The sequence below is a fragment of the Odocoileus virginianus genome, chromosome 22 (assembly GCF_023699985.2).
Source record: "Odocoileus virginianus isolate 20LAN1187 ecotype Illinois chromosome 22, Ovbor_1.2, whole genome shotgun sequence".
Lineage (NCBI taxonomy): Eukaryota > Metazoa > Chordata > Mammalia > Artiodactyla > Cervidae > Odocoileus > Odocoileus virginianus.
In genome coordinates, this window is record NC_069695.1 from 5,643,264 (window position 1) to 5,670,505 (window position 27,242).

Genomic DNA, 27,242 nt, shown 5'->3' on the forward strand with positions numbered 1-27,242 from the left:
ATATTGACTTTTAACAGCACCAGAGTTCAAATTCTTTAAATATGAACACAGACTTTAAAGTGTGTGGAGACTATATGTTCCTTAAAATATTAAAAATAGTTTCCCTCTTAGGAAACCACCAGGCCTATTACAGATTTTTTTTGTTTTGTTTATTGTGGAACTCTGATAGAAGTAATCTCACTGCTATATATAGCAAAAATTAATTTTTTAATTTGAAAGCACTTGTAATTCTTATTGGTGAAATGAATTCAGCTTACTATATATAAATAGAGGCAAACTATGAGGGCTTCAGAGGTCTGAAAGCACTGCGTACTTTTTAGCAATGAACCTCATATGCTCACCTACTACTCTCTTGACTACTTAACCACTCGTAGACAACCAGGGGAAAAGTAATAGCAACTGAAACACTTTATCTTTAAACCAAGGTGTCAGGTTTATATTTTATCTGTTTAAAAAAAATGTAACATGAATATATTTGACATCTACCTCAGCAAACAAATTAATGCTAATTAAAGATTAATGTGTTGTAATTAGCATTAAAAGTGCAATTAAATTGTGAGTAAATGGACCAGGAATAGAAAATTGTTCGACGTCTCACCGTCTGGCTTTTCATATTCTGCCTTTTGTTTTTGCAGCAAATAGAGGAAGCGGGGCGGCAGGCAGCTCCCAGACTGGCGATGCTTTGGGGAAAGCACTTGCTTCGGTGAGGAAATGTTGACCTTGGACTTCAGATGTACCGCGGCAGACGGGTGAACTTTAATCAGAAGTGGACATTTAGGATTTTAGCTCAGATGTATAGAACAGACTTGTGGACTCTGGGAGAAGGCGAGGGTGGGATGTTTCAAGAGAATAGCATCAAAACATGTATATTACCTAGGGTGAAACAGATCACCAGCCCAGGTTGGGTGCATGAGACAAGTGCTCAGGCCTGGTGCACTGGGAAGACCCAGAGGGATCGGGTGGAGAGGGAGGTGGGAGGGGGGACCGGGATGGGGAGTACATGTAAATCCATGGCTGATTCATGTCAATGTATGACAACAACCACTGCAATGATGTAAAGTAATTAGCCTCCAACTAATAAAAATAAATGGAAAAAAAAAAGAAAGAAAATAGATGGCAAATAGCTTTGATTTTTGGAAAGGCTAGCTTCCTTCCATGATAATCATTGAAAAAATTGGAGAGAGAACACCCAAGATTCCAGCAGATAGTTGGTCTCTCCCATCTTGCAAGCGGTACTCATTTATGAATTCATGGATATTCTTAGGGCCTTTAAGAGTATAGGTCTTCTATCCTGATGTTTTATTTTTCTCTAAAGTCATTTTGGGTGCTCATTGATTAATCAGCTAAGACTGACTTTGCCAAGGGGTAATTCTAAAACATTTTGAAAAAGAAATTTTTAAAAAATGACCATAACCGAGTTTCAGTTGTTACTTCATTGGCACTTGGCTTCTCTGCTTTGTCCGCCCACTGCCAGGAAGCTAAGATCCAGCATTTCTTCCGTGTTCACCAGTGGCACCCCTTCCTTGTCTGAGGGAGTGCACCTGGTGTCGTCTTCAGAAGCTAAACATGATCACTTGTAAATACAAGCAGAGGTTTGTTGCTCTGACGTTCAGTCTCTTCAGCTGGTTTCTACCTATCACTGGGGCATAGATGCATTTGATTTATGTTAGCCTTGTGAGCTGAGGAGAAGCTTTTCTTTAGACTGAGCATCCTCCTGCCTTGGAATCAAATACCTTAAACGTAATGAAGAAGGAGTTGAGCAAAAATCTTAGGCTGTGATGCTGTCCAACCTCTTGTTTTATGGAGGAAGAAAGGGAGGTTTGGTGTATCCGTGTAGCTTCATGGCCATGCAGCCAGGGGAGGAAATGGGAAGAAATGGACAAGAACCAAGGTCTGTTGACCCCAGTTCAGTTTTTCCCCCACTATCTTCCAGCAACTCAAGAGCTCTTCTTTAGAAAAAGCAATTAAGTTTTTCATTTTAGAATATCAGTACTGTAGTTGATTGTTAAGTGTATTTTTTGCACCTTCGAATTTGTGGATGAATAGCATTAATGCTTTGTAGTTTTTTTTTTTTTTTTTTTGCTTTGTAGTTTAAATTGTGGAATATTTATTCCCAATGAATGAGGATTTGTTGTGTTTTTCCCCCCCACCCCCACTGTTTCAAGATCTATTCTCCAGATCACACTAACAACAGCTTTTCATCAAACCCTTCAACTCCTGTTGGCTCCCCTCCATCTCTCTCAGGTACGGTACCATAAATCCACTGCATCTGAGTGTCAGCTTATAGAATGGTTTTCCCCTTACACTTCCTGTGCTGCTGGGAGAAACTCACTCCCTCCAAAAACTCAAAACAGAGTGTTTCCAAACAGACCAATAGGAAGGGGTGGGAGAGACAGACGGCCGTGTGATGGTGAAGCCATTTACATCCAAAACTTTTCTTAAAAGTTTCATGCTTTTGGAATGCACAGGCACTTGGGAAACTAACTTAAACTTTTCTTTGCAAAAGATACTCAACAGAATAATACACTCCAACAAAAATCTCAAGGGGAAAACCAGTTGACATGATCAGGAATAGGAATATAGGTTATGTAGTCACCAAACATAGACTATTCAAAAGGATCATTTCTCCCAGAAATTTCAGACTTTTCAGATTCCCTCTTTAAAGTCCATGTTATTGGAAGGTTTGAAGAAAACTATAATTGTATAAGTAAATTGTGATGTAACTGTGTGGAATAAAAGAGGAATGTTTGCCGTTTATAATAGAACAAGTTAACATGACCTATGGCTTCAGATAATAAAATTATAAGTTGTTAAATTGTGTTAGTAAAGCGTTGCACTCTTCAGAGCTCCATTTAAAGGGCTCATTGCCCTTCCAATATAAGTGTTTCCAGAAAGACCCTGTCTGGTGCCTATCTCTGCTCTTTTGAAGGAGGAGAGATGGCTTCTTAAAAAAAAAAAAATGAAATCATATCTGTACCTGATTGAAACCTGGTCTTCCCGTAATTTAGACTGTAGTCACTTGCCTGAATGTTGCTGCCTCAATCTCTGTGTTATTCCCTACATGCAGCACTCCCAGGGCCCCACTGTAAAGTAAATTCCTTGATAAAGAATCGGACATTTCACCTGGCCACAGAGCTTTCAGGGTTGATGGCCATGGGCTTAAGGGAGACTTAATATCAGCCTTTCCCCAGCCTCCATTGACAGGAGGAGGTCATAGAAGAGAGAGGGTAATAGCTGGACCTTCCAGTCCATATCTCCAGAGAGACAGTGCTGAAACTGGGGAAAACCAGAGGTGACGTTAAGAAGATAATGGGATAGCACTGAACCAGTCCCCATGGCGGGGAGGCACAGTTCAGAATTATACGTTTCTGGCATCGTGCCACATTGTTAGGCTCTGGAAAACGACCACAGGTGTCAACCTCCACAGTCAGAGATGGACTGAGACAATACAGAGATCGGTGGGGCCGGGGTGAGGGAGTCTGAGCAGCGAGAGCGCACGCATTCCCCATTTCAAATGAAGCAACTCTAATTTTGTCTATTTTATAATATGGGGGGAAAAGAATATTCTGGAATCTAATATAAAGTTTGAGAAACAGCTGTTTGAGTCTGATGCTCTGATTTACAGATGGATGTATGGAAGGCCCAGAAAGGGTATGGGATTTGCTGAAAATCTTCAGTAGTAATATCAGAGCTCAGGCTAGAATCAGGGACTCAGTGCTCTGCCAGTCCACTTCCAGGTCAAAGTTGGGAGGGGAAGCGACGATGCACACATCGTTCCAGAAAATGCCACAATTACCCCAAACCTGAGTAATGTGCTGCACGTGGAAGACCCTGAAACAAGGCCACCTTTGAGGTCCTGGTTATCAGCCTAAAAGACCACACGTTAGGGAGAGAGGACTTGATGAAGATCCAGATACGGGGACAGACTGCTATTTTTACACCAAGGGCTCTGTCCAGATTTATCACTGAAAGTAATTGAACAAAACATTCTATTTTTATTTAGCATAAAAATACACATGTGCACACCCAGAAATGGCAGGGAGAATGGGTTTTTAAAGTGCCAACAGTATCAGGGACTATGTTTCAGTGAGGTCGTAGATTTTTTTTTTTTCCTTTCTTAAATTATTTTCCAAGTTTTCTACACGAGTGTGTATTATTTTCCATTTAAAAGTGGTTTTTATTTTAAAATTGATATGTTAGACATGTTCTATTTATTATAGCAGCAATCTTTCTTTACCTTCAAGTTTAGCAAATCATTAAAAATGTATTTTCTTCAGAAAATACTACTTAATGTTCTTATATTGAGTGTTTAAATCTCTGGTTTAGCGGATTGCTGTCATCTAACTTTATTTCCTTGAAAAGTTTCTGAAGGCTTATCCTTTCTTAAGGATCATTTAAAAACAAGTAGCAAAGCTGTTTTTCATTGGTAAGAAATTTTTGGCTTTAACAAACCAGCTTTGCATGGAGGGGTAATGAAAACCCCTCTCTGCACTCTTAAAAGTACCTTGACTGTGTAGTGACGGTTTTCCATCAAAGGGACATTTTTCTAGCTAAAATTCACAATTGATTAAATGTTCCCTTTTAGGAGGAAGCCTGAGAGAGTTCTGAGTCCATGTATAGTCTACCTATTTTACATTTAAAATGTTGTCCTTGGCCCTAAATTCTTGTATGGGCAGTTTACATGTATTTCCTTAATGTCCAGATAGAAATCAATATGCTAATTTCTAAAAGAACTGTTTAAAATGTTGGTAAGGTTATTCTTAGGATTATACAGATCTCATTGCAATTCCCATTTTCCTATCAGCAGGCACAGCTGTTTGGTCTAGAAATGGAGGACAGGCTTCATCCTCTCCTAATTATGAAGGACCTTTACACTCTTTGGTAAGTTTCATCTGCTCACCATCACTTTGGCCATTCTCAGGCCATGCTTCTCTTTTTCCACCCAGTTCACTCGTCAAGAGGCTTATTTTCACTAATAGGACCTTGGGGTTGACGCAAGCCCGCAGGTTTGGTTAGAGGCAGTTATTAGCCTGCTTATTCCCACTTATAGACTGTAACCCAGCTCCTGCTACAGTGGAAGCCTCGGGGCTCCTGTCTGGAACCAGACAAGGGATAAGGATCTGGGAAGGATCATGGCCTGCCCCCCTTGTTGGGGAGATACGCGTGTCAGTGGGTAAATGCCTCTCCTAGGGTGAGTGCTGGAGTCCCAGCTGTACTGTGGAGCCCCAGCACTTGGAGAGTCTCTGTGTCTCTACTTTGCTTTCCAGAATAACGGGTTTATAGGAATTTTCTTCTTGACCTCTGAATGAGAAGCCTCCTGCTTTTCCCCTCGTTCACTTTGATTCTCATGGAAATCTAGTGATTTCATTAAATTTCTCTTGTAAGGAATCGCTGAAAACTTCCCCAGGGTGTAATGAATATGATAAAAACTCACACGATGATTCAGTGTTTGACACTCCACTCAAAGGAAGTGGCTGGAAACATGCATGAAACAGCACAGCCCTAGGCACCGTCTGGTCTGTATATGAGTCACATGGGGAGGGGTGGCAGCGAGAGGCTGTCCTTCGGGGCTGAGTTTCCCCTTTTTCTTCCCATACTTTGAGATGGAACGTGGGGGTGAGCATGTCTGTTAATTTGCCTATCTGACTTTATGTTGTCAGCCATTTGGGGTTTCCTTTCTTCCTCTTGGCTTATGATTTAAATGAAGAAAAATCTGAAAATGAGAGTACAGAGGTGGGTTCTTCCTAGTGGCAGTGTGTAAATCATCTGCCTCCTCTCTTTAGCCAATAAGATGACCACGGAGTGAGACAATCAAGCACCATCTAAGCCCCATGAATCTGCAGCTCACATGCAAATAAACCATCATCCTTACAAGTGTTTTTCTCCATCAGTTATTCTCGGGGACCGACTTGCCAAAGCTGGGTGTTTTCCAACTATAGAACTAAAAAGACTAGGTTTATGTTTGTGAGGACCTTCCCAGGGGGCGTTACTGGTAGAGAACCCGCCTGCCAGTGCAGGACACACGAGAGACGCAGGTTTGATCCCTGGGTCTGGAAGATCCCCTGGAGGAGGGCATGGCGACCCACTCCAGTATTCTTGCCTGGAGAGTCCCATGGACAGAGGAGCCTGGCGGGCCACAGTCCATAAGGTCACAAAGAGTCGCACACGACTGAAATGACTTAGCATGCACGTAGCGTGGTTGTGAACTGCAGTGTCAGTTCTGTTTGAATTCTCAACACTCGGGGAGGATTCCCATCAAAAACAGTCTCCACCAGGAAGCTGCAAATCAGAACTAGTGATAGGCACATGGATTATTTCTTTTCATGCTCTCACGTACACTCAGAAGTATATTTCATCATTTCTGTTTTTATAGACTAAGAAGCATAGACTCAAAGAGGTTCAGTAACCTTTCCAAGGTCACTTCAACAGCAGGGCTGGGAGTTTAAGGGAAGCACCGTAGTACCAAAGCCTACCAAATCAGAAGGCTCTGTACCATAGACTGACTGTATTCTGCATACATTGTTCCTGTCAGTAGAGAATAATTTAGAAATTGTTTTCCTCATGCCGGAGAGCTGGTATCTCTGCTGGCACAGCCCATCAGAAATCAGAGTGGATTCTAGCTTGATCTATTACAAAGAGGCACTAGAGTTGAAGACTTAAGGTTGCAACCCTGAGTTTACCATTTCCTGGCAGTATGGCATTGAGCGGTTAATTGACTTAGTTTCTTGGAGCCTCATTTGCATGTCTGTGTTGGAAGGGATAATAATGTCTTTCCTGTTCGCTTGCATGTGTAGAATGAGGATTCAGTAAGATGGTATCTTTTCAAGTGCACCCTGGAGATGGTTGTTTGATACCGTTATTGGTCACACTAAAAAAAATACACATCTCCATGTCCACTTTATGCGTCAAAAACTATCATGTAGGCTTAACTAGTTGTGGAAAACTCAGATCCTAATGGCTGGGATGAAAAGATCAGTTGGTTTTTCATTGTATAAGAGTAGTGAGTTCTATAGTATTGTAAGGACTTGGAAATAAATTAGAAGCTCCTGGTGAACAATTCATTTATGTCTTTATGATTCTTCAGTCTTGAAATCTACTACTTTGATTGACAGAATTTTTGCAGTTTTCTTCTTTAACTTAGTTTTGAGGTTCTGATACCCTCTAACACACACACTACACACACACACACACACACACACACACACACACGTAATAATCAATAGAAGGCAGGAAACCCAGTTAAAAATTGTTAGTACTCAATAAGAAATTACACTCTATATGCGTTTACCTGTCCCTGATTTGATACTTAGCACTGTATCATGTGACTCAGAGGAAACACGGGAAATACGCCTTCAAGAAGATAATTTAATTGGGAAACTATAAATAAGGCACCTTTCCATTGTTAATTTTTAAAACTCTTTAACCAGTGCCTGCCAGAATGTTCCTTAAATTCAATAAATGTTGTTTTTGTTTTTTTTTTTTCCTTTGCTAAAGTAAGTCTCAGTTCTTTCAAGGTAATGCAGTATAGTAAAACATATATACTTAGAATGTCCCGGAAGAATTACTGACTTTGTTCACAAAAAATAAAATTATAGTATTAACAGTTTTCACCAGTTTTCTGGGAAAGTCACCATTTACTTTTATTATCATTTTAAGGAAAATAAATTTTATTCAGAAACCCAAAGTGTGGTTCGTGTCAACTCAGGCTTTACTTCTCTAATCTATATCCATACTTGGAACTAAATCAAATTTCACATCACTTATCAACCAACAGCAAAGCCGAATTGAAGATCGTTTAGAAAGACTGGACGACGCTATTCACGTTCTCCGGAACCACGCGGTGGGCCCATCCACAGCCATGCCTGGCGGTCACGGCGACATGCACGGAATCATCGGACCCTCTCACAACGGAGCAATGGGTGGTCTGGCCTCAGGGTATGGAACCGGTCTTCTCTCTGCCAACAGACACTCACTCATGGTAAGGGATGAGATGAAACTCTGGGATGCTAGTTAACATGCAGAATTAGAATTTCTAGCTTAGATAATACTGCTGCAACTTTTTCTTTTTATAAACAGCTTTATTGAGATAAAATTTAACCTACAATTCACCTATTTCAGTTTTACAGTGTACTTACTGTATTCTCCATGTATTCATAAGACAGTGCCATCAGCGAGTGTAATTTAGCCGCCTCTCCACCCTTCCCTCCCCAGCCCCTGACAACTAATAATCTCCTTTCTGACTCTAGATTTGCCTATTCTAGAGTAAAAGTGGAATCCCACAGTATGTGGTGGTCCTTTCTGATGGGCTTTTTTCACTTAGCATAGTGCTTTCAAGGTTTATGTATGTTTTGTCATTTATCAGAACATCTTTCATTATTATTCCCCTCAAATTCCATTGTATAGATATACATTAAATTTATCCATTCATCAGGTGATGGATATTTGGGTTACTTCCAGTCTTCTGCTATTAGGAATAATGCTCCCATGAACATTCATGTACAAGTTTTTTGTGTGGATACATCGTTTCATTTCACTTACTTATAAATCTAGGAGATCCATTGCTAGGTCATTGCCGGTATGTTCAGTTCTTTGTGATGACTTCAGCTAAAGGACCCAACTTAACATTCATGTTACATTGCTTGGGTTTCACATGTGAATTGGTTGGATTTATTATTTTTGTTTTAAGACGTCAAATCAATATCTTTTGCTTCTCAATATTGTGGTTTACAGTGCATAGGGTCGCAGAGAGTCAGATACAACTGAGACAACTTAGCGTGCACATGGGAGGTAGAAATATAAGGTGTGTCTGTCTTAATAGATGATGTGGGACCATGGAATTTAAGTATATTGTAGTGTTACCACTCCCTATTTATGAAAAAGTATTTGAGTAAGGTTTAAGCAGATTTGCCCACATTGCAGTTGAAATTTCAATTTTTCCCATTACTTCTGGAAAGGACTTGAGAGTGCATCCCTTTTTCAGGTGATTATAAGATTCAGCAAATCTCCCTAATGAAATGTTAAGTGATGACAATTAATGAGGTGACCAAATGGGTGAAGAACAACATGAGTAGTGATTAGTGATGCTATGTAATTCTGCTCTTTACAAATGCCTGTCTTTTCAGCAAACACCTTAGTGTCCTGTTTTTTCCTTACAGGCTCTCAAAACGTTGTGTGTATGAGGGTCTGTTTTCCATTATCCTAAGCACCTCTTATTTAAAGATGATTCCAAGAGGAGAATGCAAAATAAGCACAGGTTATTCTGTGGCTCTTTAAGTTGTCTTCTTCAGAAGTATTCCTCTGCCCTCCTTCCCATTTCTCTTACTAAAAGATTAAGAGTCCCATCCTGAGCTGTATATTATGAAAACCTGCAACCAATTTGAAACCAAAAATACTGGTTTATAAATAGAAGCAATGAACTCACTTCTAAAACGTGGAAAGATATTTTTGAATGCCAAAGCTAAATCTTTTTTTTTTTTTTTTTTTGCCTTTTTTGCTTTTCCTAGACTCTACCCTCAAAATTCCTCATTGAGTAAAAATTGTTTGTCTATTCATGGCAGTTGCTAAGAGTTTAACAAAAGGAAAATCTAGATTTTAATTTAGCTTGGCCTCAGGTAACGTGCTAAATACACTGGGGATGCATATTATATGAGGTTTCAGTTTGTACAGCTCTTTTTTTAAACTATAATGTTTAAACAATACTGCTTTTAATTAAGAAATCTGGCTTTATTAAAAGCCAGATCTGTGACTTATAACCATTTCTGTATATCTGTTCTCAATCAAGAGAAAAATAGTTTAATTTCTGTAGCTGTGTTCGTTTTGCATATGTTAAACGGATGCAACATGCACCCAGGGCATTGCTTCAGAGACAGTTTTTTTTTTTTCCATAAATATGTAAAGTTTGCTCTTAAATACCAGATGTAGGTTAAGTGGTTCTTTAAAATAATAAACTCTACAGAGATGCTTTTTTGGAACCATTTGACCTTTGAATTGCCTCCTCTTTGATTTGGAGGTGGGACACGAGGAGGAGACTAGAGTCATCTTTGGGGATGGGAAGTTAGACCAGCCCAGGGGGAGGAGAAGGGGAGAGAATGCTACACAGCAATAGAAAAGGGGAAATAACCAGCCAGTATTACACAGGGACGTCTTTGATTTTGAAAGGGGAAAAAAAATGGCAAAGCAATAGAATTTCTGGTTTCACTGATGAAGGGAGGTGCGCACTCACTCTTGTAAAGACGTTTAGAGTTCAGTCAGGGGTTACTGCAGAGCTAGCTACGTCCATAGCGCAGTTCCCAACCACGGTAGGGCAGCCTGCTGCCCTGTGAGCCAAGGGCGCCTTTACCGCCTTTCTCCTTTTTTCTCGAAAATCTTCAGGGCACCCACGGCGTCCGAGCTCCTCAGCCCGCAGCCCCAACGCGTGTGCAAGCGATCACATCCTCGTTTCTTGCCTTGTGCAAACTGGTATGAATTTTCAAACAAAAGCATCAGAACAAAGGAAATAGTTTCTGAATTTAGTCAGTCTGAAGCTAGCCTTTGACCATTTGATACATTCCACAATAAAAAGGAAGTTGAAGGGGAAGAGAAAAAAAAAATGCACCCTTCTTCCCCCCGAACAACAACAACAACAAAAAATAATTCAAGGAGGATGCTGGTAATGTTTTCCACATTTGAATTTTAATACATGAAACAGGCTATAAACTGTTGGCCAGCTGCAGTAAATAAAGTAGCAGTGGGAGGTACACACCGGAAACTTCGTCCAGCGCTGGTGGGAGTCTCATTCCCAGCTACACACCTTCGGTTGTTGTTCTGGAGTGGAAGTGAGTTGCAGTAACTTAACACCCATCCCGGGGCTGGTTTTGTTTTGAGCTAATCTCCTTTAGAATTCTCCTTAATAATTCCTTCTGATTAAAGAACAGATAGCTTTTGAATTCTCTTGACCTCCGTCCCCTCCCTGTTTCCTCTCTCCCTGCCTTCCGAAAATCAAAACAAAATGGCTTGATCACTTGGAAGATGATAGAAGCATTTCTTTCTGCAGCAGCTTGCAGTCATGGTGGGGAGGACTGTGGTTCTGCCTGGGCTATTATGTTATCTCATTTAATTGCTAACATATTGTACTTAGCTTTTGATTCATAAAATGTTTTCCTTGGAGTTCTGAAGTAGGTCTTCAGTGAATTACTAAGTATTAGGATAATGAAAGGGATTTTTTTTTTTTTTTCACAGCAGCATGGCTCATAACACTCGAGCGAAGGTTGATTCTTACAGGCTTTCTAGATGATATTATTTGGCCATGCTCTTTTCTGCTCAGAAACCTTCCCCAGCTTTCCATTATGCACAAGATAAAGACATATGTCTTAGCCCAGCTTTTTAAGCCCATAACCATTTACCAGAAAGCCTTATGCTTTGCTATCCAATGCAGAAATTTTTCCAACAAGACCAACCTCTGCATGTGACCAGAACTTGACCAGAATGTCCTCGCTATGACTTGTTCTGCGTCTGTCTGGCTTGGCCTGCTCTAACCACTTCTCTCCGTCCATCTCATTCTCAGCCATTCTCAAAGCTCTCACTCAGATTCTGCCTCTTCCAGGAAGCCTTCCCTGTTACCTCCACCTGTGAGAGCCGTTTTCTTCCCTGTTCTCAGAGCACTGTGAAACAGGCCGTTGGCTGGGTGTTGACTTTACCCACTTAAGCACAGCTCAGTGTCCTTGGTGTGTGCCTGCATTCATACTCAGGCGCTCAGCCGTGTCTGACTCTGTGCAGCCCTGTGGACTGCAGCCCGCCAGGCTCCTCTGTCCATGGCATTGTCCAGTGGGTTGCCATTTCCTCCTCCAGGGGATCTTCCTGACCCAGGGACCGAACCCGCATGTCCTGCATTGGCAGACAGTTCTTTACTACTAAGCCACCTGGGATGCCCTGTACATCTTTTGTAAGTCTGACTTTTGCCTGACCAAGTGGACTGTAAATTCCTTCAGTACCGTGTATTTCATGTATCACATTTTGTCTCCCTCCCAGTAAGTAAATCATCAGTCAAAATGGAAGAAAGGAAACCTTCTAAAAGGTTTGAGTAGTTAGTCTCAGGTCAGGAAACGGGACTTAAACTCTGGGGACATTGACTCTACATTCTGCGCTGTGTCTTACAGTTATGAACATTCCTCAGACAAGATCTGTAGTTCTATAGTTACACCTTTTAAGAACTCATTTTCAGTTCAGTTCACTTGCTCAGTTGTGTCTGACTTTGTGACCCCATGAATCGCAGCACGCCAGGTTTCCCTGTCCATCACCAACTCCCAGAGTCTACTCAAACTCATGTCCGTCAAGTCGGTGATGCCATCCAACCATCTCATCCTCTGTCGTCTCCTTCTCCTCCTGCCCCCAATCCTTCCCAGCATCAGGGTCTTTTCCAGTGAGTCACCTCTTCACATGAGGTGGCCAAAGTATTGGAGTTTCAGCTTCAGCATCAGTCCTTCCAGTGAACACCCAGGACTGATCTCCTTTAGGATGGACTGGTTGGATCTCCTTGCAGTCCAAGGGACTCTCATGAGTCTTCTCCAACATCACAGTTCAAAAGCATCAATTCTTTGGCACTCAGCTTTCTTCACAGTCCAACTCTCACATCCATACATGACTACTGGAAAAACTGCAGCCTTTACTAGACTGACCTTTGTTGGCACATTCTGCATATGCTATCTAGGCTGGTCATAACTTTCCTTCCAAGGAGTAAGCATCTTTTAATTTTATGGCTGAAATCACCATCTGCAGTGATTTAGGAGCCTACAAAATTGAAGACTGACACTGTTTCCACTGTCTCCCCATCTATTTCCCATGAAGTGATGGGACCAGATGCCATGATCTTAGTTTTCTGAATGTTGAGCTTTAAGCCAACTTTTTCATTCTCCTCTTTCACGTTCATCAAGAGGCTTTTTAGTTCCTCTTCACTTATGTGGTTAGAATTCACAATTTTCAAATCTTAAATGTTGGCGAACAAGAAAGAAGTTTCTAGATATCTTACGGACAGTTTCCCACATGTAAAAGTAAAGAACTTTCCACCAATGTGGGAGCATGCTAGATTAAACCCTACATTGTCTAGATACTTTTTTTTGGTTTATCCTCTGTAAAGGGTTTTTTAAATTAACGCTTATTGGAATGTAGTTACTTTACAATGTGTTAGTTTCTACTGTCCAGCAAAGTGAATCAGCTGTACATACACATATATCCCCTCTTTTTGGATTTTCCTTCCCATTCAAGTACTTTTTCTTAAATCAAGGCATCTGTGCTAAGTGGTAAAGGTATAAGGTCTCCTTACTAGGGTGATCAGAGTAGTACATTTTAAACTATGAAGTTATTTTTCTTACCTTAACCTCCCAGTTTTCTAAGGGAGTCAAAACAGAAATTTCAGAACCTGGGAAAATAAAGAAACAGCTGGGTTCATCACTATCGTGGTTAGAAACTATTATCCAGATATCAGTCCCTTCTGTGCCTCAGAGATCAATTCTGATCATCAGATTTGATCTAAGTCAAAAATCTAAATCACTGGATTTGTGATAAATTATTGAAATGGCCATTTTCCAGATATGTCTCTCTGTTACTCATGCAGTATTCAGATCCACAAATGAGCCCTGAAAACAAGTCTTTCAGATGACCTCATCTCCTCTTTTAATGAACAAGAATGAAACCCACATCAAAAATAGCTTTATGTGGTTCTGTTCCTCCTCCTGATTCCTCCATCAGTAGAGTCAGCAATGGTGGGATCACTTAGCTGAAAAGCTCCTATACTATTAATACATCATGTTAGTGTGGTTCCCAGATCCTTTTTACTTAAAGCCCATCTATTCATTTCAAAAACATTTACCAAGTCATTACCAAATTCCAGGCTGTATGCTAAGACATGGTTTCTGCCAGCAGGGGCTTCCCAGCCTCGTAGGTTAGGCTATGTATTTAAAAACAGACTGCTGCAGCAGTGTCATAAGACTCATCGGGGGGGCAGGGGCCCAGCTCTGCGGCACGGGCAGGGAGGATCAGGTTGTCGCTTGGTAGGAGTGGTCACCTCCTGAGGACCTAGTCGCCCGAGATGCCTGAGGGGTGGGGGAGCCCTGGGAAACTCGACACCCACCCCTGTTCTCCACCGCATCACCTGAGGCCTCTTACCAGACTCCTAGGTGACCGTGCGGCATGCACTTCAGAAGCGACGGCTACAAGCCTGTCTTAGCCCATGTTCCCGCTTTTCAGTAATGTTTTTAGTGTGACTTTGGATTACAAAGAATTTATCAGAACAGTCATTAGGTGAAGAAGCATCTTTTAATTTCACCGACATTAAACAGGTATGAGAGCTTTTAACACTCAGGACTTAAGAAGATAAGCAGTTTAAATTAGTTCTGCTTTCACAGTTCTTAAGAATTAGGACCATTGAATTTTAGGGGCTGAAAGCACCACGGAAGTCATTTAGCCCGTTACTTTTATTTTACTGCGGAAGACTGAGGCCCCAAAAGGGGAAGTGACTCAGGTATGGATACTGTCTGGTTAATGGCCAAGCTAGGATTAGAAACCAGGCAAGCCAGCCACAAGACCAGCATTCTCTGTACTAAAGATTACACTGCTGCAGCCAGCTTCCTCTCCAACCCAGTGGTGTAGCAAATTCAAAACTGTGGCTAGTGTTAATAATACATACGTTCTATTAACTAACGGAATCCAGGAAAATTCTTTAGTTGCCCCTTGGCTCTTTGCACCATGTTGCTATCTAGTTCTGCCAGTCAGCTTTGGCAACAGGAGAGTTCATCGGGCGCTGATGTGATTCCATGGTCAGCGAGTACTGGTACATTGTAATGGAAGTAGCAGTGGTCAGAAAACTGTTTCAGTGTGGACCTCTTCAACAAATCTATGATCCCTAGAGACTTAGGCATCTTCAACCTTGTTCCTCTTGGGTTTTCAAGGATTTTCATTCCATAAGTTTCTGTGTGTATTTGAGTACATACTGCATTTCTAAGCAATTATTACCACAGTCTCGGGGACCTTAAGAGATCATCTCCATCAAAGTCCCTCTATAAATTCCCTGCCAAGCAGTGAACAATTCTCCATCAGCCTCCTTCCTCCAAGGCTGAGTAGCTCTAAATGACCACAAAGCCCATTTCCATCAAACTGTAGAAAATTCTTCCTTATGTCCAGCCCAAATTAATATCTCTGAATGTGAAGTTTTTATTTTTCTGCCCATTGGAGTGACCTGTGAATCAGCTCAACAAATACTTGAGTAACTTTCAACTGTTTGAAGATAGTATGATCTTTTTTTTTTTCTTCAGGCTAGACATCTGTATCTTCAAATATTTATCCTAAAGAAAAGTTCTGACTCTGTCACATTCCACCCCATTCTTCCAAGTTTAAAAAGAATGCTCCCCCCACCCCCAGGACGTTTTAGTCTGTAGAATCTCAAAATTTGAACACGGTGCCCAAGGAATCATCAGCAGGCTTGGGTGGTGGTGGTTATTCATTCATTCAGTCACATCCCAACTCTTTGCAACCCCATGGATTGCAGCACACCAGGCTTCCTTGTCCTTCACTATCTCCCAGAGCTTGCTCAAGCTCTTGTCCATCGAGTCAGTGATGCCATCCAACCATCTCATCCTCTGTTGCCCCCTTCTCCTCCAGCCCTCAATCTTTCCCAGCATCGGGGTCTTTCTCAAAAAGTCGGCACTTCGTATCAGTTGGCCCAAGTGTGAGAGCTTCAGCATCAGTCCTTCCAATGAATATTCAGGACTGATTTCCCTTAAGATGGACTGGTTGGGTCTTCTTGCAGTCCAAGGGATCCTCAAGAGTCTTCTCCAACACCACAGTTTGAAAACATCAGTTCTTCGGCACTCAGCCTTCTTTACGGTCCAACTCTCATATCCGTACGTGACTACTGGGAAAACTATAGCTTTGACGATGTGGACTTGGATGGATCTATCTCCAAACCCATTCAGTATCTATCAGTACCTATTCAGATCTATCTCCAAACCCGTTATATCTTCAGTAAAGGCCACTCAGCAGCATCCTATTGGCAGTATTTGATGACATCATCATCCTGCTGCCAGATATTGCACTTGTAATCAGCAGAAATCCATCAGCCAGCCACATGTCTGTCAGCCGGCTTTGTACACTTGTTGTTGTACCAGTACAAAACCCCACGTAATGCCTTTAAATTTCATACAGCAGCCTTCAGTCTGTTCCAACGTCTCCTTTAGGTCCTCATTCAATCACATTTTCTGTAGCTCTGTTGTTGGTAAATTCATCACAGAACACAAGGTGTGCCTCATTCCCATGAATGAGGTTTATCCAGAAAGACTTGTTCTTCTGCAACAGGAATGATTTGGAGAGCTCATTGCCTCTCTTTCAGAGCATTTAGGAATCATCTTTTAAACTGCATGTTATAAGATTTCACCCAAGATCTTAGTCTTCAATATCATCTATCTATAGCTTCTATGTTGAATTTTTTTTCTTTAATGAGGATATTTGCCTATCTGTAGAGTTCCACCATCTCTCCTAATCTCCACAATTATCAAAAATTTCTGAAAGCAGATTAGCAACCTTAACTGAAAGGTTTTATCTGTATCCACATTGTACTTTAAGAAAACTTGCGGGGGCTGGGGGGAGGCAGAGAGGAAAAATAACTTGAAGAAATTCTGTTTATATATATATTTTTTAAAAATTGTGTCAGCTTTGTTGAGCTATTATTAACGTCTAACATAGGTAAGTTTAAGGTGTACAACACAATACTTTGATCCATGTATATATTACAAAATGGTTACCACAATAAAGTTAATTAACACCTGCCACCTGCATTCCCTAGCATAATTCAGACTTTTTTTTTAGTGGTGGTGATAACTTTTAAGAGGTACTGTCAGCAACTTTCAAATATATTATACAGTATTGTTAATTGCTGCCTGCATGCTGTATATTGCCTGGAGATGGAAATGACAACCCACTCCAGTATTCTTGCCTGGAGAACTGCACAGGCAGTGGAGCCTGGCCTGCTACAGTCCGTAGGATCACAAAGAGTCAGAGCCGCCTGAAGCCACTGAGCACGCACACCATACATTAAGTCCCCGGAACATACTCCTCTTACAGCCGGAAGTCTGTCCCCTTCAGCCAGCATTCCGTCATTGCCCCCAGTCCTCAGCAACCACCATTCTACTCTCATTTCTTTTAGTTCATTTTTTAGATTCTGCATATTCCTGAGGATATACAGCAATTGTTTTTCTCTGTCTGACTTATCTAGACAAGTTCTCTTGCCCTTGGACTAGTTACAACAGTTTTAGAATCCTGGAGTTCACCATGTGATACTTCTGCATTCGTTTAAGCACCAGTCAGGAGGTTTTGAGTCCAGCCATTTACTGGCTGGAGACCACTGACTCTCCACTAACAACCCCTGAGACAGGTGGTCCGGCAACTTGTGTGCCCAGATCTCACAGCACTGGGTCTAAATTAGGTATATCCTCTTTTTCTTCCCCTAATACCCATTTTACTTAAACTCAGGCCCTATGACCTAGAAGTGAGACAGTCCATAATTTAGAAGATACAACCTGTGCATTAAAAAAAATATATTACCCTCATTTTCTCAGGAAAGCAGGTTTTCTGAAAAGAATCTATATTGTATAGATTAGAAAATACACAGATGTTTCTCCACTCATTCTGCATCGTCTCTGCTTCAGATCCTTGGGGGATACATACATGTGTGAGAGAAAGTTTCTGAGCCCACAGGCCTTGGGCTTTGGGAGGACAGTAATATGAGTATGTGCATAACCGACTCTCATGCAGGGTGGAATGATCAAGTAAGCAGAAAGAGATGTATTAATCTGTCTTTTGTTAGCCGAACATTATTGACCAGAGATGTTTCCGTATTCGCTTACGTAAATCGCTGGCCACGGGTGTTAGTTTCTGCAGAAACCCCCTGGTCGATAATGCGTTAGGTGACCTGAGAAGTGATTCAGGAGAAGGGCAGACCTTGGCCAGCCTTCAGGATGGCCGGGGAAAGCCTCCTGGAGTAGGTGGCATTGAGCGCAGAGTCGAGTCAGTGTTGGGTCTCAGTAGAGTCAGGCTGCACGGGGCATTACAGAGCCTTAGAATGAGCAGGATCCAAAAACTGCGTGGAAAGTCGAGGGTCCTCTGCGCCCAAGTGGAAGGAGGAAAAGGGCGCAATGGTGCGGCGCACCAGGCAGGCTGCCGTGGGTGGGAGCCCCCCTCGGAGCGCGGCAGCTCAGCAACTGGCTCGCATCTTTCACGGGGGAGCCCACAGGAAGAGAGTTTTCACGTATATTTTTTACATCCAAATTAAATCAACTCATGGAATTTTCCACCCTTAGGAATTAAAGTAGCAGCTCATGAAGTAATTCAGTTATGTCATTCATACCAAAACAGAAAATACCGGAGCAACTTGGCACCGTTTAAAAGCCAAGCCTAGGCCTTGGCCATTTTATTATTTTTTTCAAAACCTGTGGCTGTTGTGTTATTTTAACTTTTATTGGGGCTGCAATTTTGTTTTTTTCCAAAATCAAAAGTATCTTCATTGCTTAGAAAACAGAAGTGTAAAATGGATTTGAAATAAGAAGAGGGTTTCAGCAAAGCAGCTTTAGGAGTGAAAAGCTGGGGGTGGGGGGGAGGGGAGGAGGAAGCTTTAATGTTGAATTTCTGAAATGCAAGGATTCCACCTAATTGGTTGACATTCACAGTTGTGCATAATGATAGCTTCCTCTAGATCCATAAATCAACTCAGAACTATAAAGTTGAGTTTAACCAAAAGCTCTGTCCAATATTAGTTAAAAGAGATCTTTTGCATTGTCCTGATACAATAGCCACATTCATTTTCAGGCACTTAATTGGATGTATTGTCAAAAACCACAGTGTTGAATTTCCACATTTTAATTTCACATTTGCCTGCTCCCCGGCTTCTGCGCAGGGACGGGTCTGGTTTGGAGCTGCAAGTGTGTGAAAGTTATTGGAGAACGGTCGTCTCTGGGTAATGTTTCTATAAGCCGCCCAAAAATTTTCCCCCTGTAGTCTAGATGGGGAACAGCTGGTTTTTGTTTAAAAAGCTGTTTTGCGAAATGTCTGAATCTTGAGGTGTAGAACTGAGGTCACCAGTAAAAGCAGGTGCTCAGAGACAAGTGAGAAGGACTCTGGGGCCGGCTGGCCCTGTAATCTTCTGCAGGGTGTTTCCTATTAGAGGAAAAAGTGTTGAAGTTGGCTCCTTTATTTAGGACGCAAACTGATAAAGTAATCGCATTAGCGACACTGTTAGAAATTGAGCATCTTTGAACATAGCCAGTCCTCAAGTGTGAATAATTAGCTCCCTATGAAATGGCTGTTTCCCTCCCAAGCCTTCAAATACAAAGGTCCAAGGCTTTAACCTACGTTAGGTGTTATAAGCCCTTGAATTTCCTCTTTAAATATACCCACAGTAAAAAGAACCATCATTCCAAATAAACAGCCCCAGAACTGAGTCTGTTCTCTGAGTTCACAGAGGCGAATCTCAGGAAAAGGCAGGAAAGGAACCCGAATGGGCAGGCACGGGAGGGGCGGCTTTGAAAAAGGCCGAGTGCCGAGCATGTGGAACCACTGAAGCCCAGTACACGTCAGATATCCACCAGCCTGAAGATGAAAGCAAACGACCTCTTCCCCTGGGAGCTGGCGGTTATTAGCAGCTGTTTATCCAGTCGGGGATAGAGATTAACATTGTAATTTTTTTTTCTTTTTTTAAAAGAACTAGAAGAAAATTTGTTTGGGAAGTTGGCTCCTCATATCAAGTCACTGTGCATTGCCAAAAAAAACTTCCTTTCTCAGAACTCAAGTACTAAGGTTGAGCAATGTTATGATTCTCTGAGAAACTCAGGATTACCAAAAAGCCCATCTCCATAAAATAGGAGCAGAAGAGGACAGAGAGACCAATGGACCTCTGCCCCTGACACATTCCCTTGAACTCTGCCCCGTGAAGCTGGCTGTTGAGTCTGGTACCCGTCTCAGCCTGCCTCCACGCGGGGGTCTTCTCCCACCCACTGCCCCCCTCCCATCCCCCAAGTTAATCTTTGCCACTCTTAAGTCCTATGCAAATGGATTTTGCACATGCCTGCTGCTTGTAAATACCTTTTCATGGCATATTGGGGGAACTTTGTAGAGCTTTATTCTCAAAAAAAAAAAAAAAAGAGCTGGATATTGGTATTTTTCCTCCCTGATTTAATGCTACTCTTAATGTCATTTTCTTTTATTAAATCCTTTCTTTTGCTTTTGATCTTATTTATAGCAGAGCCACTGGTCATATGGAAACTATTATTGTATAGCTGGGAGATGAAAGACTTCATTGCAGTTAAATAAGAGTGAATCATTTGGGCCAATAATACACACATACAGTGAGGTACCATTTGTATCCAGAAAGCCCTATGTTGTTCACTTTGTAACAGAGCCACTGAGGTTTATAAAGGGCTCTACCAAAATCTGCTTTTTTTCCAAAATATGTCATCTGACAGTATGGAAACAGGTTGATATGCAATCCTTAGCTACTTCATATATATATATATATATATATATATATGTATATGTATATATATATATATAGAGAGAGAGAGAGAGGCACTTCTTGTTGTAAAAATAGGAACTTTCATGTAAAGTTGAGATGTTAACTAATATTAAATATCAGGGTTTTTTTTTTTTGTTTTTTTTAAAAAAAGACTATATTTAGATAATCTGTATCAAAATTCTACCCGTCTTTCGAACCCTGTCTACAATACTGTTTTCTTCTTGAAGTCGTCTCTGGTTTCTCCATCTGATATGATCTCATTCCATCCTTTAAAACCCTACATGACCTTATACTCTGCTATGACATTCATTTTATTTTGCCTTATATAGTATTTTTTATATTAATCCACCGTTCAGATGTAAGAGGCTATGAAATAATAGACACATCTATCTTTTATTATTTTTTCCTGCAGTGGCTTGCATATATATATAATAGCCATTCCTAAGGCCTTTTGAATTAAATGAAATGTTTATTTTTTTATAGAAAACGGCTAAACCTATATTCAACAATACCAAAAGCTTTTAGATTTCAGAGTCTTACAGGATATATGCCATTGGTGTCATCCCTGACTGTTTAGGAAGTGCAAAACTGCACCTTGTGATATTACAGTCCTATACAAGGACCCAGTGCTTGCCCTCGGGGTGCTTACATTTCAGAAGAGGTATAGGCTTTGTGAATAGCAGCCAAACAACATCCTTGATGCGTAAGCCCTGCCCTACTAGACAATGGCCTCGAGTGATGTCCATCATTAACAGTTAGGGGAGAGCCCTCTCCAGATCCAACAAGATGTTGAGAGTCCCAGAGACCCAGGCAGACTAGGAGGGATGAGAGTAAGGGGGTCTGTGGGACAAATAGAAGTGGGTCCTGGAGGGGAAACCAGCCCTTCTGTCCCGGGGGACAGAAGACGGAAGGCTTAGCTCAGGCCTTGGGGATGTGGGCGTGAAGGCAGCAGGCAGGTAACTGAAGGTGGAGAAGCAGTTTAAGAACAGGAGGGAACCAGCGTGTTCCTTTGGTGTCCAGGTGAAGGACCCGGAAGCATAAGGAATTGATAAGCTATCTTAGACTTAATCCATAGGACAGTGAAAAGCCATGCTAGAATCTTGATATGCAAGGGCTCAAGGGCAGAGGATACAGCGTTTACAAGCTGAGTATTTCAGAAGGGATGGGGAAGAAACATTTTATTAGACAAGCTTCTTTACACTTGCATTGCTTTTCCAAATATGTTACAGTCAGCAGGTGTTACTTGCATAATAAGAAAAGAGTTTTAAACAGAAAGGCCTGGTTCTTTCCCGGTAGAGATCATTACAGAGTACTGAGCAGACTTCCCTGTGCTGTGCAGCAGACTCTCACTATTTATATGTATAGTGGTGTGTATGTATCAGTCCCAGTCTGCCAGCTCATCCCCCTTCCCCCTTGGTGACCATGCTCGTTCTCTACATCTGTGACTCTACAGAAAAGTGGGTAACTGATTCACTTTGCTATGTAACAGAAACTAACACAGCTTTATAAATCAATTTAACTCCAATAAACATTAATTAAAAAAATTTTTTTTAAATGAAAGCCTGTTAGTAAAGGATAAATCCCTCGTAATAGGCTTCTTGGGCTAGCTATGGAGCACTTTGTGTGCCGGGCAGTCTGACACAGGTGTGTTTATTCTGTAGGGACCAGAAATTCCAGTACGTATCAAGTATCCAGCTGTCTTCTCCTTCACTCTAGCAAAAGAAGCTGCTTACAAGTCACTGCACATTTGCACCATCATCTCTGTGCTACATGGGCTTAGTTCACTAGGCTTCGATTAACTTTAGTTCCCTCCATCCTGCTTACTCACTGCTCCCCGGGGCCAGGAAGGGACAGAACGGACTCTGCTAACCACCCGCCGAGGTCCCCGCCTGATGGGCTGCCTTCAGTCCTAGTTTCCGGTGTAGGAAAGTGATGTCAAGTATTGGGGGCAGAGGGTGGGGATACAGAGGAGAGAAATGAAACAGCTTTAATAGATGAAACTTATGAGTTAAGGAAAAAAAAAAGGTGAACTGAAATCACATAGCTGCCATTTGCATTTCTCAAACTCGATCACAGAATCATTTATTTTTAACCATTTTGGTGGACATCATGAGAGTTTCAGCCCGGCTGACCCTGTGACAGGTTAACACTGCCAAGGTCAGAGTCGTTCAGATCATGCTTAAATCCTCTCGAATGTTATTTTATCATCTAGGGAATAAGCATTAAATTCATTTCCAAGAATTGCCCAGTAAGAAATTACCTTCCGTTTTCAGATAAAGCATAGTTGAAGCTGTGAGATTTCTGGGGAGGGGAAAAAAATTTTTTTTTTTTTTTTTTTTTTAAAGAAAATTAGGTTTTCTCCCAGTGAACATTTTAAGAATCGAAATCCAAACTAAAGAATTGAATCCGGATCTGACTTGAGTGAAAAGTCCTCTCAGTGTGTAATCACATGAATTTTAAAAAAATGGTCTGATAATTTTTTAAAACTGAGAAATATGGAAATTATATTCGTGGTTGAAGGGTCTCCCAGACGCTATAGCTTTCTCACACGGAAGAGTTGGTTTGCAGAGCCTACTCTCGTTTTCTGCAGAATTCAGTGCCTCTGATACTATTTCTCAATATCTACCACTGCTATTTCATGAACTTCCGAGTTCCCATCTGTGAGCTATTAAAGTTTGCAAGACCACTTCCCACCTCTGTAAAAGATGCCCCTTTTGGACTCAGTGGTATTTTTTGCACATTTGAGAAAATGTTTGCTTTCCTCTGTTATGACACAGATCTGGCAAGATAATTGAAACTGAAATCTAGCACTCTCTGACTGTCATGTATAATTGATATTTCATGAGGAGATTACAGTTCAGACACCAAAACTGTTTTCTCTGTCAATGGGTGTCTAATTACAGTAAAAAGCCATCAACATTTTTTTTAATGATTATGGCAAAACAAGAGAAAGTTAAAAGAGAGAAAAGTAAAAGTTACCAGGACTTTTTTTCTGGGCCCATTCTCTTGTTGTTATTTTCTTTCTTTCTAAAAAAACACCTCTGTCAAAAGGAAATTTTTGAACACGATGCCATTAATTACAGACTTTCATTTTGAGATACCAAAATGTTTCTAACAGCATTTCTGGTTTTGTGTCACTATCTCTGGATCTAAAAACTGATGACAAGTTTCCTAAAGTTCCCATCCTACACTCTTTTAGAAGGATTATGGTAGAGGAGAAGGGACTGTGGTCTGAAAGCCTGTTTTGAAGCAGTTATCTCTGGAGATAACATTAACAAGGATTGAATAACTGCCAAATGAAATTTAATACATTTTCCCATCCATGCAATAGGCCTCTTAAATACAACAGAATAATTACTTTCACAATACTCCCTGGAAACAAAGAGAGCAGAAACACTGAATGCCTTTTTTGTTTGTGATGTCTGTTGTGAGCGCGAGGATCAGGAGAAGGATGTTTACCAGGGCACTCCACGCACCCCTGCATAAAAACAGCATTGCCAGCAGCCACCTCATTTGAAGTTGCATATCTTTTAAATCTGTTTATGTTGGAGGAGTTGTGGCAGCTATTAAATTTTGTAATTTAGTTAGACATCTTGGCCTTGGCTTGAGTTTGGTGGACTATGATGGTTTTTCCCCTCTATGATAAAACTAAAATGATTTTCGTATCTGCATCTACATACACACACACACACACACACCCTGAAAGAGTTTTAAAAGGAAAACTTCTGGAAGTAGCCCCTTAACTCTGCTCCCCTCCTTTGTACGAGTGCACGTGTGAGTGTGTATATATGTGTGTGTGCTAACTCGAATCAGTCGTGTCTGACCTTTTGCAACCTTATAGACTGTCGCCCACCAGCCTTCTTTCCATGAGATTCTCCAGGCAAGAATAATGGAGCAGGTTGCTGTTTCCTTCTCCAGGGGATCTTCCCGACCCAGGGATTGAACCCATGTCTCCTGCGTTGGCAGGCAGATTCCTTACCACTGGACCTCCGTGCATGCCCACCCAGACTAGGGGAGGGGGACATCTGATCCCAGGCTGGCCTGTTCGTGGGATGGTTCACGTCTGCTTCAGAATGGTGAGCCAGGCCCTCAGATGATCTCAGCATTCTGAACTCAGAAATACTGAAACAAAGAGGGAGTCAGGGGTGGGTTCAGAACCTGGATGTGGTGGAAGCTCCTGTGGAAGACGAGTACAGGGTGCAGTCCTGAGTGGCCAGAGGCCAGAGAGAGAGGTTCCAGTAGAAGTGGGAGAGAAGCTGGCACGGCCCCTGGGGTGCAAGAGATGGCCTTAGGTCCCAGGAGTTCTCCAAGCCCTAAACTTCAGTCACCACAGGCTTCCTGTTTGTGGCTGAGTAATATTCCGCTGTACATATGTACCACAACTTCTTCATCCATTTCCATCCATCTGTCAGTGGACATCTAGGTTGCTTCCATGTCCTGGCTGCTGTAAACAGTGCTCCAGTGAACACTGGGGTGCATGTGTCTTTGAGAAGTGTGATTTTTCTCAGGGTATGTGCCCAGTAGTGGGATTGCAGGGTCATATGGTAGTTCTATTCCTAAGGAACAGATTTGAGTCATTTCTAATGAAGAGGATGAACCTAGACCTTGTTATACAGAGTGACACCAGTCAGAAAGTGAAAACCAAATATACTATATTAATAAATACGTATATGGAATCTAGAAAAATAGTACTGCTGAACCTATTTACAGGGAAGAAATGGAGAGACAGACATAGAGAACAGTCTCGTGGACCCTGCGGGGGAAGGAGAGGGTAGGACAGCTTGAGAAAGTAGCATTGCATGTGCACACTGCCATGTGAAATGGGTAACGAGCCAGGTGCTGTGGGATGACCTAGAGGGATGAAGGCAGCCGGGGAGGCCAGGAGGGAGGGGACATGTATATAATGACGACCGATTCGTGTCGATGTGTGGCAGAGACCACCACAGCATCGTAAAACTATTATCCTCTAATAAACGAAATAAAAAACAAAAAGAAATCTTCCTGCTAAATCTTTTACCTGAGCAAGGTGGAAGGAATTTCTGGTCCTTGCTGCTAAAATCACTGTGGTAAATGGATCACGCCATGAAAATTCCACCAAGGATGGCTGTAAAGCCCCACACGGGCCAGGGCCCGCATCTAAGTTATTCGCCACCGCCCCCAGCACCTTGCAGAATGGCCAGCACCAGCTAGATTAGGATATATTTGCTGAATTAATAAAGGTACTCTCTGATCAATCAATTAGCAGTTATTGAATAATGTTTATAGTTTAGTTCTGTCTTCTGCTTTTAGCATAGATATATCTAAAACCATATTGTATGTGACTGTAAGAAGACTCTGTTGTTAAAGACTGCAAAAATAATTTACTATCAGTATTGATAAAGCTGTTTTCATGGGCTGCCTTTTAACTTCATTGCTTATCTAGATGAAACGTTCTCAAAATAGGACTTTAATGAAATATGGATTTTCTGGGTGCCATCCTTAGAATTGATTTGTAGGTTAAAGGAATCTGCTTTTTTTCTAGTTACATTATTATATATTTGTAAGTGGGCAAATCCTGACTCTCATATATACAGATGGCAGTATTGGTTTTTCCGTCTGTTTCTGAGTTACTCTGTTGATGGGTTTGTGCTGGCCATTCACTGTGGGTTTTTTTCCTCATCTCTCATGTGACCAGAAATAATGTTTCTGAGAGAGAAGTAAATGGGGTTAGGAAGTGCTGTCTGTGGCCAAGGAAGCAAGCAGACCAAAGCTAATTCTTCAAATTGGAATATTATTCCATAGACACGGGCGATGGAATGGATCCTGGAGAGTCAAGCTAATTAGATGGATCCATGGATCTAGACCTATCATTGTTGATCCATTTGTTCCTGAAATATGCACAGTTTACAAGAGAGACCTTCTAATATCACAGATAATGTTTTCAACTTCCTTTATGAAAAAGAATGTATTATTTCAGGGCTCTAAGGTGATCTTTAGAAAATTAGTTAGGTAACTTCCGTGGATAAAAACCAAAATCTAGTCAGAACAACCACCTTCTCAAACATATTTATAGATCATTTAAGATTTTTCTGTCATTCTGCAGGAGAAAGATTTAAAACCAAATGGATATGAACAACATAGAGACAGAGTGCAAAGAGGATCATAAGTGAAAGTAGCTTGACTTCTCAGGTTTCTTAAACTGTGTAGACTCTTATTTGTGTGTAGGAGGCAAGTATTTTCAGCTAAAACACCTAACGGTGTCAGTAATTATTGTGTGCCTTGGGGTACCAACTGTCTTGCATACTACTACTCCTTGCAATAAACCTGAGATTTATCCACTGTCACTTCCAATGTTACTTTCTCCATTTTGGGTTTGAGTAACTTACGCAAGATTATTTAACAAGTCAAGAAACCAGTTACAGTTAGAATCTACATATTTTTAACTCTAATATTGTGTTAATTTTCACTTAGTTATGCTGTCTATCATATTAGTTGAGGCAGAGAAAATAGAAAGGTTCTTTTAAAGGTGTGTGGGTTTAAAGGGTGTGGGTTCTTTTAAAAACTAAACATGACCTAGAAGGGAAAAAAATTTTTTTCAGGATTAATAACTGAATATGTTTTAATTGAAAAGCAATGTCTTAACCTTGAATTGCATCTCACTTGCCCACAAAGAAGGCTTGAGGGTTTTAACAGAATGATTCTAAAATATTAGGAGGGTATGGGAATTTCCGCC

At 41.3% G+C, this 27,242-nt stretch overlaps 1 protein-coding gene across 30 annotated transcripts in view; it reads left to right on the forward strand.

Annotated features, from left to right (window-relative positions):
- The window catches only part of TCF4 (transcription factor 4), a 377,557-nt gene that overhangs the window by 336,765 nt on the left and 13,550 nt on the right, over positions 1 to 27,242 (forward strand). For 24 of the 30 annotated variants that reach the window (XM_020910643.2, XM_070452489.1, XM_070452484.1 and 21 more), the window contains 4 exons: positions 636 to 703; positions 2,166 to 2,244; positions 4,805 to 4,881; positions 7,775 to 7,978. In XM_020910643.2, coding sequence (XP_020766302.1) covers positions 636 to 703; positions 2,166 to 2,244; positions 4,805 to 4,881; positions 7,775 to 7,978 — 428 coding nt within the window. The remainder of the gene's footprint in view (positions 1 to 635; positions 704 to 2,165; positions 2,245 to 4,804; positions 4,882 to 7,774; positions 7,979 to 27,242) is intronic. The other 6 variants (XM_070452490.1, XM_070452497.1, XM_070452487.1 and 3 more) reach the window with 1 other exon arrangement.